The 12,598-nt window shown below is 35.6% G+C and overlaps 1 protein-coding gene across 1 annotated transcript; it reads left to right on the top strand.

Annotated features, from left to right (window-relative positions):
• The first annotated feature begins 6,002 nt into the window (after positions 1 to 6,002).
• On the top strand, positions 6,003 to 7,298 carry LOC110449552 (melanocortin receptor 5-like). Its single transcript, XM_021496499.1, has one exon. The coding sequence runs from the start codon at positions 6,003 to 6,005 to the stop codon at positions 7,296 to 7,298; it is 1,296 nt and encodes a 431-aa protein (XP_021352174.1).
• The last annotated feature ends 5,300 nt before the right edge of the window (positions 7,299 to 12,598 follow it).

A 12,598-nucleotide genomic window follows, 5' to 3' on the forward strand; every position in this document is an offset into this window, starting at 1 on the left:
CCCCCCCTTCTGTACGGATCAAACCTGAAAATCAGTCTATCTACAGATCTATCACGCAGACATTTTGTGATAAATTAGTGCTGAAATTAATTGTGTAAATAATTGCTTCTTCATGAAAAACTGTAATCTTACCATCTATTATTTAATTCATATTTCCAATTGTTCATATCTCGGAACTCAAGTGTGACTTTATACAAAACCAGTTTATAGGACATAAAGACGGAATTAGACTATATACATGTTATATTGTCGTTAATTGTAATTATCTCCGCCAATATCTGTACTCTTTGTGACATTTAAGATCAGACTCGTTCGTGCAGTTTTATATCCCTAAATACATATATATTTATATATATATATTTATATTATGGTACTTTGGGTCCTACTCAACTCAAGGGCCTATGTACAACGCTCGTGTTGCTTTACAATGTAGAGCACTCCTGCTATCCTTTTCCTCCAAAAACACACGCCATTTCAGAGTTTCAAAGTTTTTCGCAGTCATCGTGCCACTTTGTATATTTATGAGGTTGGCGTCGTATATATGATCATTGGGGTGTCATTTTTACCCAAAGTCTATCTTAACCCCTAAAACATGTAAAATTACTCTAAACACCTTAGTTTAGGTCCAAATATAGCTGTAGCAAATTCTCGGGTCCCTGTGATTTCAACTATACAAAACGTGCGGAAATCCCGTATGTTAGATCATTGAGTCAACGATTGTAAAACAGTCTGGCCTGTGTGTGTATGCAGAGACTCGGAGCACAGTAAATGACTTATTGACAGAACTTTGAAATCCCTGTCCTTCTTTACGGATTAAAAGCATTTGAAATACATTTCCTTTTGGGAGGAGGGCCACTCCCCAATATGGTTATGTAACATCTTAAAACCCTTATCCTTTTGTACAGATGAAGATCTTAACACATTTTGATCTGGAGCAATGTATGGCAAAGGGGACTCAATGTTGTGTGAACGGAGGGCGTGACTCGCCTAGAGACAGCTAGAGTACCGAACTCACTAGAGGTGAGGTTTAAATTTTAAATCTTTTCATTCTATACAGACGAAGGGATTTAAACCAAATTTAATCTCGAATACACTTTAGCCAAGGCAACATGTTGTATTTATATAGGTTGTGGACCCCCTTTGGTCAAGGTTGGACCTAATGGGAAAATGAAGGCAAATCATTAAAATCTTAATTTTATTATTTGAAGGAAGGGATTGTAAAAGACATATGGCCAAGATCTCTACCCTTTAACTATATTTACAAAAACTAGGGATGACAAGAAGAATGTACTCCGGATACCATAAGTATTCACGGGGTTTTGGGTCGTATGTCTTAACCTGACAATTGTTGACACCCCAACGCCATGAAGAGACAAATGCACTCATACTACACTAATTTGTTCTGGGTCCAGCCCCCCCCCCCCCCCCCCCCCCCCCCCTATTTAGTCCCTTGATCAAAAACATGGAACGGTAGAGAACCAATACCTTCAACGATAAATACAATTGATGAACAAGACGATATTAACACAAAAATACTACCAGCATTAACTCTGGGGTATGACCCTGCCCTTGATGACTTAGTCCCAGAGACATGGCATGGGAACAGTTGAGATCCCTATTCTAAAATCAAATATGTGCTTGCTAGGCAATTGGAGAATTAGTCATTGGGTGATTGGGTCATAACATGGAAACGGTTAACACCCTCTCTACAACCATATTTACACATATACGGTTCTGAACCATATTTGATATAAGACATCCTTGGTCCATTTGACCTGGGAATTGGTTGTTGTGTAAGGGAAGTAAAGAGCTCCCCTAGATGCTGGGCACAAAACGGTGTTATGTTGTTTAGTATTTGAAAGCCTGCTTCCTAAATGATTAAGCCAATGTAAAAGGTTAACGCTCCCTTGATACTGAGAGACAGAGCCATAATTGGAGAATGCTTGCAGTAATACATTTAATGAGAATAGTTTTGTCATGATTGCTTTGATATCCAGTTGAGCGATACAAGCCCTCTAGGCCTCTCGCACACATTAAAATTGTCCTTTGTACAAATACTTTTACAGTGTCTTATAAAAAAGACGACATTTAAATAACTTTTCGCCTCTACTTATGAACTGCCGAGGGTTACATTGATCAAATATTGAAAATATAACATCTCATCACCAGGTAGCATTGAATACATATGATGCATGTGATATGGCCCAATGCAGATTACATAATTGTCATCCCGAAATTCCCATGTTGGTATGCGGCGTGTATCTTTTGGATATAAACAGGTAGACAATTTGAGTTTCTTCCCTGTGATTCTAGTATCAACAAGAGAAGGAATAAATATGTCCCGCTATCTTCTCTACGCCGTGTGTATTGTGATCTAACATAATGAATAACTGTCAAATGAAAACCTGACAGTTTTTTTAAAATCGGTAACAGTGTGTGTGTTTTCTTTATCAAGATTCTTGCTCCAAGGTCAAAAGTTCAGCAAATTCTGTCTGAAAGCGTTCAGCCACAGCCAACCGGAAGCCATGTCAGCCATTTTGTATTAGGGGATCGGAATAATAAATTATTTTGAACCATGTTCGCTATCCACTTAATTAGTACAAGTTTCCACTTAGTATGAACAAAAGCATATCAAGTAAGCAAAACCATTAGCCATATATTTGTAAAACAATCAGGAACAACGCTTGGTGACCTCGTTGGGTTTTAACGATCAGGGAAATGTAGAAAAAAGTATGTTGGATATATGCCAAAAAACATTTATCTTTGAACTAAAGCGAGAATTGTGGGTAAGTCGTATACCAGACAATATCAATTGGAATCTTTTCATTCCTTTTTAAGGTTATTACGCAGATAGTCATCAGCCAATAAGGAGCATTATTAAATATGCTCAGAAGTCGCCTGTTAAGTATTGGGTAAATAGTTAACCAGGCAATTTCGAACAAATCCTATCATTTCGTCACAGAACGTTGCACTGAAATCAGCCAATCAGTAACCTCATTAAATATTTGCGGAATTCGTTGAATATTGAACCCAACTGAGACACTTGGGTAAAGTTCCCCAAGCAAAATCCGTTCGCTCTGTCAAAAGGCGACATGTATATCTCACAGAAAGCAATAAGTCTCTTAGAATACAGCAGCCTCATTGTACCAGGTAAGCTTTTTCAATATCCAATCATTCCCGAATACAAAACTGCGCAGGAGTCAATCAGCCAATCAGAACATACCATTTTCCCGAATACTCGTGGAATTTTGCTTAACTATCAAACCCGAGCCCGAGAGTTTGACAAGCAGTACAAGCAAGGTTGATAAAAAAATATCTCTTTTTTTTTCATATGATATTCCATGGTAAACAATCTGCCTATCAGAATGAACAGCCTCGTAAAATATGCAAGGAAAAGTTAGTAAAAATGCGATCATTATCATAAGATATACCCAAAGCTATTAAAAGAGAAATGAAAGAATTTTAGATAATATTTCATTTCGTAAAATTCAGTGTGGATGCAAAAGAGATTGACATGTTAGAAATCCGGTGAATTATTTTAGCTTTAACGCCTTTTTATTAACTTCGTTATCCTGGTTGTTTACCATCTTTAATGTGATAATTCAGTATATTCAAGTTAGTATATATACTCCGGTTTTGAATATGCCATATCTGGATGGAAATACCATCTTTCAGAGGTTCGTTGAACTTTAAACACGTGGTCAAGAAGCACCTTTTCCAATAGGTAGGACAGTCCCACACCAGCTATAAATAGACAGAACAAGCAGACACTAGTGGACCGAATCTTTCTATAAATAGATGGGACAATCCGACACCAGTGAACCGATGCTTCTATAAATAGACGGGACAATCAGACACCAGTGGACCGAATCTTTCTATAAATAGATGGGACAATCCGACACCAGTGAACCGATGCTTCTATAAATAGGCGGGACAATCCGACACCAGTGAACCGAACTTTGCAATAAATAGACAGGAAAACCCAACACCAGTGGACTAAGTTTTGGGACAGTTCAACACCAGTGGACCGAGACCAAATCTAAGCTGTAGACCAGTCCGAGGAAAGAACGTTGACGTTAAATACACTTATATATATAGGGTCATACAGCAGTCGTCTCCATTGGTATATATAGATAGGAGAGTGATAGGGCTGTCAACGTTAGAGAGGTGACGATACCTTTGGCACAGGTCGCAGTAATTCACAAGTTTATGCGGGCATCAAACTATTTTTATCTACATTAACTATACTTATACACAAAATGATATCTCCAAGCGTCATTCAAACATTTTCTGGTAAAAGCCTCAAGGTGAGATATATATTTATCCTAACACAGCCTAGAGTCATACGATAAGATTTATCTTCACCTGTACAAGGTGTGTATAGTCCTATACACAAGAAAAACACTTTTCTCACCAAAACTGTTCTTTCAGTAGTTATATATGGAAAGCTTCACAAGTACCGAGGACAGTGTGGCAGACAATTTTTCTCTGAACAACAACATAACAGAAGGTCAATATATTTTCTATTATATGGCGCATACAAGATATGATTGACTCATCCAACAGAAAGCAAACATAGTCGAGCTCATATGGTCTCACAACTGTGATAGCATATTGGAAATTTAATGACCATTCTTCTATCAGTAGTTCTTCTAACGTATCAGTGGAATTGTGATGACATCCTTCAATTCTCAGGAAAAACATGTATCTATGCACATGTATTTACACGGAAAGAACACATTGATATGATTCAAATGTTTAAACTACATTGAAAATCATCTGAATGTGACTATTACACAAGTAATATCGTCGATCAACGCCTTTTCATTGGATCAATATTTTAACATATTCATGCAACTTGGATTCATTTGCATTGTCAAATCATGACATATACCATACTTTATCTGTGGAGGAGCTTCCTTTGTCATCTTTCTACAATACAGTAGGATATTACGTCATGTGTCTTTAATACAGTTGGATATTACGTCATGTGTCTATAATACAGTTGGATATTACGTAATGTGTCTTTAATACAGTTGGATATTACGTCATGTGTCTTTAATACAGTTGGATATTACGTCATGCGTCTATGAGAAAAAACAAGGACATTATGATATGTGTGTTTAATACAGGACGAAACTACGTGATTTGTCTATAATACAGTTGTAAAATACATCATGTGTCTTTATAACTGTTTTAGATTACGTCATTTGTCGATAATTCAGCTGGAGATTGCTGTACGTATCTTTAGTTTAGCTGCAGACTAAGACATATAACAGTTGGATATTACTGTATGTGTCTATAATACAGGTGTCCGAAAGGTGTCTTTAATACCCTTGGATATTACATGTGTCTACGATACAGTTAGATATTACGACATATGTCCATAATACAGTTGGATATTACATGTGTCCATTATATAGTTGGATAATACGAAAGGTGTCTAAAATACACTTGGATAATTATTACAGGTGTCTATGCTACAGTTGGATATTACAAAAGGTGTCTAAAATACACTTGGATATTACATGTGTCCATAATATAGTTGGATATTACGAAGGGTGTCTAAAATACACTTGGATAATTATTACAGGTGTCTATGCTACAGTTGGATATTACAAAAGGTGTCTAAACTACACTTGGATATTACAGGTGTCTATGCTACAGTTGGATATTACAAAAGGTGTCTAAAATACACTTGGATATTACATGTGTCCATAATACAGTTGGATATTGAAAAAGGTGTCTAAACTACACTTGGATAATTATTACAGGTGTCTATGCTACAGTTGGATATTACAAAAGGTGTCTAAACTACACGTTGGATCTTAAGTAAACAGTGAGGCAAGCGGTTTGATACCGTGGATTTTCTATCTAATCCCTATCCAGGAGAAGGCAAAATATTTCTGTTGAAAATATGTTGCATCAAGCTGAAGGGTGAAGATCATAATGACAGTGTCATCCAGGTATCCCAGTTTTTAAATAAGGCATTTGTGGTAATCATGAATGTAACGGCTAACCCTTTCTTCGACCTTTTCAATACCACTGATCTAGAATTTCTCTCTCGATTCGCTCATGTTATAAATGCAACTTCTTGGACAAACCTTCAGCCTCAGAACTTACATGAGCGGGCCGAGGTGATTCTATCCCAGCCAGAAACCATTCTAATTTTAGTGTTGAGTTTTTTGGCTCTGTTAGTGAATACATTATCCATATGTGCCACGACTAAAATCCCCCATGGACTGACGACGCACTCCAAACTCATCATCAGTCTTGCTCTGTCAGACATTCTCATTACTCTAAGCGTCTTTATTCATGTACTCAACAAAGTGTTCAATTCTGCCAAATTGCCACCCATGCTGAACCCAAATGATCGTTTAACATCGTCCTGCATGTTCGCCTTGATCAACGGACTCAATATAATGGCACACCTGATTTCCCTTCTAAATCTACTGGCCATGGCCATGGACCATTACATTGCCGTTTTTCGGCCTCTTTACTACACAACCATTCTAAGTCGAATCAAAGGAAATCTCATGATCGCCTCGTTGTGGATTCTCGCCTTTCTCGGCGGGTTTTGTAACTTTTTGACAGGCATTAGTGCATACGAGGATCGAGCACGCTACCTCAACTTCTGTGAGGTAATCATGTATAACGACTTTCACGGGGAATACCTCATTATGGTGGTCATCGTCGTCTGCCTCGTATCCATCTCCGTCATCTACCTGCGTATCTACTGTGAGGTTAGAATTATAAACAACAGACTAACCTACCTACAAAAAGACAGCTTCCACAACAAGAAGTCATTGGTAACAACACTACTCATCATAGGTACCTTCATACTCTGTTGGCTTCCGACATGTGTTTTTCAAATAGCCATGGTGATTCAAATTCATGTAAACAAGGACATTGTGAAACAGTTGTTTTCGACATTGTTACGCGCAAACAAATATCTTTACGCGTTGCTATTAATGAACTCTGTGTGTGATCCTATTATTTACGCAGTCCGTCTACGGGATGTTCAGATGGGCTACTACAGACTTTTGTCCCCTTGTTTTAATTGTTATGCCATTAAGATCAAAGAGGAATGGGAGAGCTCTTACCTAGGTCGTCAAAATACAAAGATAAAACTCTCCATTGGAGATTTAGAGGAGAGAGACTCGGGTGAAGATTTTAGGCCTGTAGATGAGCTTATTATTGACAATGTCAACCAGGATCAAGATTTAGAAATGATCACAATTTCGTCTGGAACGAGGTTCTTGCATGGAGAATTCGAAGATGAAGAACGTGTTTCATGAGAGAAATCTAAATATTTATATAATTGATGAGCTAGTTTCTGTTTGAGGTGGCCTAGTGTTTAATGGATGTAGCTCATGGTTGGTGCTAGTGATTAATGGATGTAGCTCATGGTTGGTGCTAGTGTTTAATGGACCAGCCAAGGTCGAAATAGGACGTACCTTAAAATGGCAATAACATTATCTATGGAGAATGCTGTGTACTCCTGTAACTACTAAGTCCAAGAGAAACTTTTATGTTTGATTAGGTCCGATGCTTTACGTATTAAATAATTAATACATGGTTAGCCAATATGACAATCGGTTATTACTAGAATCTTTATGTGATATTGCTATATTAGTGCTACTAGAAATATTCATTGAGATAGATAAATAGTTCAATTTTACATGCACGTTATATAGCTGTGGTACCCATAGGCTAACGTGACGCTACCCTTATAGGTACAATTTCGACATACATTAAGTGAAGGGGTAGCTTAGTTTTAAGATGGCCTGATATTTACATGTAATTACTGAAGATGAGATATGGTGAGCGCTAGTGATGCATGTACAGGCCAGTGTCTTACTAGGTCCTGAATTTATGTATTTATAACAACTTCTACTTATTCTGAGAGAAAGTTTTAGAGTATGTGTGATTATATCTGATGCTTTACGTATTCAATAATTAATACATGAATAGTCAATATGACAATCGATTGTTGCTAGAACTTTAATGTGATATTGCTATAATAGCTCTACTAAAAATATTCATTGTGACATATAAACAGTTCACTTTTCCACCCACGTAATATCGATGCGTGTTGCCCGTAATATAACGTGTAGCTACCGAAATTGGTCCACTTTTTGACGTATAAGTAATGAGCTCGTTTCATTTTAGATGGCCTATTGTTGATATATATTATTATTTGAGGTGATTTATGATGAGTGCTAGTGATGCATGGACTAGTCAAGGTCGAAATAGGACTTGGCTTAAGGTCAGTGACATTATGGATCGTATGTACAATGATGTGTACTTATGTTATCTTCTACTAATTTTGGAGAAAGTTTAGTGCATGTTTGCTAATTTCTGATGCTTTACCTTTTTAATATTTAATACATGAATAGTCAATATGACAATCGATTATGTGATATTGCTATAAAAGTGCTACTGGAAAATATTTATTATGATAGATAAACAATTCATTTTTACATGCATGCTTCCCATATTGGTACACTTTTGACATATAAAGTGATGAACTAGTGGTGTTTTTAAATTGCCTGGTATTGATATATAATTAATGGAGGTGACTTATGATGAGCGCTAGTGATGCATGTTCAGGGTAAGTTTAACTGGGACCTGAATTTATGGATCGTATCGACAATGTTGTGTACTTATAATAACTTCTACTAATTCAGGGAGAACATTTAGTGTATGTTTGATTATTTTTGATACGTATTCAAAATAGTAAATACATGGATAGTCAATATGATGCAATCGATTATTACTTTATTGTGATATTGCTATGATAGTGCTGCTAGAAATATTAATTGTGCTATATAAACATTTCAATTGTACATACACGAGATATCGTTGTGTTGCCTATAGTTTAACGTGACAGTGTTAGAACGACCATTATTCACTTATATTTGAAATTCCATATCATATACAATGTATATTAAATGTATCTTTTTTCCTGACAAAGGCTGCCAATGGAAGTTTATTTTCAGGAAATGTTATGTTTCACATATTAGGAAACTTTTGTTAATTTCAATAAGTTGATCATGATATACACTCTTATATTATCCGGTTATAAGGACCAGAAACCAATAGCTTACTTACTTAGAACTCTTCCAAATGTCGTCGACGTTTGTCGTTGTTTTTCTGGTTTTCCGCCTTATTTAATTTGAACAATACTGGGTGAAAACGCTGACAAGTATAACATATCTACATTCTTATGCCATCAGTGGAAAACATATAAATCTTTTTTTAAAAGTACTGTTCTAAACATTTCTCATCGTATGTCAATTCGGGTAGCGTACCAATTGTGGTAGTGTGGCGTTATACGTATTTTCCCATTAAAATTCTGTGAAATAAAACATATATTAATAATAATGTACCAGGAAATAATACAAATTTTCAAGATTTTTATCATTTTAAGTATACATTGTACACATACAAAAAATACTGTAATTTATTTTAGTATTATAGTGCAAACTGTTGTATATTCTTAGCCTGAAGTCAGACCAAGTAAACTATCTGATGGACATCAACATGATTTTCAAAGTTGGCCTAGGTCATTCTATCCGATCCAAATCTTCATATCACTTTACGCCATTAACTTCAGTTCAAATGACTTATTGGTTTTTCAGAAGAAATCTTTTTAACGTTTTACCAATATGACCCAAATCAATTATCTTTCACCCCGGCATCCTAGCTAAATAGCTAGACTTGGACTTTGGTTATATAAAGAATTTTCACAATTGTGACCCTGAGATGTGACCCTGAGAGTGAGTCAAGGTCGTTAATTTGAAAAAAGTTTGACAGACCTTCATCTATCTCAACAGTCCAAATAGAACCACCCTAGGTTTCTTGGTTATTCAGAAGTTGTCTAAAAAAAATTTGATGGTTATGTCTGTAGTGACCTTGAAAGTAGGTCAATGTCATTTAAATAAAAAAACAAACTATGGCCGTTTGTTATTCTGAAAAGTCCATTGAACTTTAGAACAAATGCTACCCCTGCGACCTCGGAAGTGGGTAAATACTATTCATACAACAAATCATAAATTACCCCTTACCCCAACATAATACTGGCCGAATATCATTACCTAGGTCGCTTGATTATCCAGGAAAGTTGATTAAATGTTCACAAAAATTAAACCCATGCGTTGTTGAAAGAGGGTCAAGGTTATATATTTGAATTTGCTTGAAAACATGTTATCCAATCATACCACTGCCAGAATATTATTAACCTAGGCCTCTTGGTTATTCAAAAGATTTTGTTTAAAGAAAAACACTGACGCCAGACAGACGAAGGAATGAGGGAAGCTGCATAACGGTTAAACGGCAGTTGGTACATCAGACTAGGTGAATCAATAAAAGCAGTGCAGGATTCACAATCATCAAATTATACTATGTAGCGCATCTCTCCATTCCAACAAATATACAATTACCAGAAAAAAAACACACATTTGCAAACATTTACCAGAAAATACAAAATGAGAAATACATTTGTAGAATATTACTAACGAAACGAAACACCTACATGTATTTGTAAATAGTATATATAGTGTCATTATGAACCATAATCGTAACATACCATACAGTTCATACCGATGCCGATTGCATATAAAAAAATGGACGTGCGATTTTAACAATGAACAGACTATTTCCGAAACATCCAAATATAAATAATAATAACACTGACTAAAATAGACCTACCAATCGTTTATTTTCAGCAAGGTTATGAGTGGCTTATGTTAGCTAGATAGGGCGCTTTATCAAATGCTGTATATAATGTAATCGACTTAATTGTTTAGTTATGCGTGATCAGATTTCATTGATAATCTGGCTACTGTGAGCAAACTAAGAAATCAATAATTTCTAATACCACGGTGATGACAACTAAGAAATCAAAGGCAGAGTTTCTTTTATTTTACTGTATATGCAAAATCAGCAGAAAGGGAAACTTGTTACAGTACAATCACATATTTAAAAAATAATAAAAAAATCCAAGTTTATATCAAATGTCAAAAATATTATTACTTTTACACATTACCATTCATTTATAATACATTAAATAATAATGAACTGCAGAATATTGCTATTGTACCTATCAATTATTTCCAGGTACGATTTTTAAGTAATTATGTATATTTATATGTATAATAAGGGCTGATATTTTAGACTTTGCAAATACTTTGTATCAAAGCCTAATTAAACTACATCAACATTCTGTCTGTTATATATTCAAGCATTGTTAAGAAGTGAAAAGTCTGATTGGTCAAGGACTTTTACATATGTTTTTAGAAGCACACGTTTATGTTAGTATATGCTATAGACATGTGTACATATTTTGGCAAAGACATGGTTTAAGCAATATAAAGTAGTCTTTCAAATTTCCTTCCATTCAGAATTAAATTTCAATGAAAATAAGTCCACCTTTACCAACAGCAATATATCTATGAGAAAATATATGTTCTGGATAAGGTTATTAAGTACTGACATTGACGTTTGTAAACATATCGATTTATAAATGTATTGTTTTATAATTAGAATTATGATATCATCTACCGTACTACTGATATTATTTTGTTTATGAAGGTTTTCTCGTTAAAATCAAATGCCAATCGCATATTGTTTCGGTAAATTCGCCAATAATTTGGTTCTGACAATGATAGTGCAAAACAAGTAGACTCGGATCTCTTTTGTCAAAAGTGTATACGAAACATCAAGGTCATTCGGCTCTCCCTTTATAGCATCACACAGTGCGTTACAGCTCAGTTGTTTGGTGTTTATCCGTATAAAATAACGGCTTCAGTCAAAGGAAGCCACGTGATGACCTTCAGACCTTTACACATATTAATTTGACAGAGGGTCAGCAGGACCACAGGCTGGTGTGTTGTACAGGTGGGGAGTTGAAGCATACAGTACACAGTCAGTTCATTCTTGCCATTGATATATTTGTCCCATTGCGATTTGAGCCATGTCAATGTCAAAGGAAGCCAAGTGATGACCTTCCGACCTTTTTGAACTGAACCACAGGCTAGTGCATCTGTGGTACAGGTGGGGAGTTGAAGCATACAGTGCACGTTCCGGTCATTCTTGCCATTGATTTATTTGTCGCATTGCCAATCATCTACGATTCAAAACAACACAGGACATAACTTCTGGCAAGGTAGCCTGGATTGTTTGTATATGCATATATATAACATAAAACAAGAAGTACGCAAGACTCAGCGGTTAGTCTTGTGTACTTGTTTTAAGACAATATTTTTTTCTGAATAACCAAGAAACCTAGGGTGATTATATATTACTAAAGACCTTGTTTCTTTATTATCTACTATAATACACATATTGACAAAGAAGTTTCAGGGCAATCCACCCCTTTTTCAAGACAGAAACGTAAACACTTATGAAACAATACTACAATAATAAAATACATAAACAAAAAGCACAAATATGTATATATATATATATTTTATCTAAGACCGACTACAAAACTAGCAGCTTTCACCATACACATGGATTTTCCAGTTAACGAAGCCGGATGACATAATTTTAAAAATATGTAGTTAGCCGGGTTAATTGCCCCTTTTTATTCTTA

This window comes from Mizuhopecten yessoensis, unplaced genomic scaffold, assembly GCF_002113885.1.
Source record: "Mizuhopecten yessoensis strain PY_sf001 unplaced genomic scaffold, ASM211388v2 scaffold4631, whole genome shotgun sequence".
NCBI classification, from domain to species: Eukaryota; Metazoa; Mollusca; class Bivalvia; order Pectinida; family Pectinidae; genus Mizuhopecten; species Mizuhopecten yessoensis.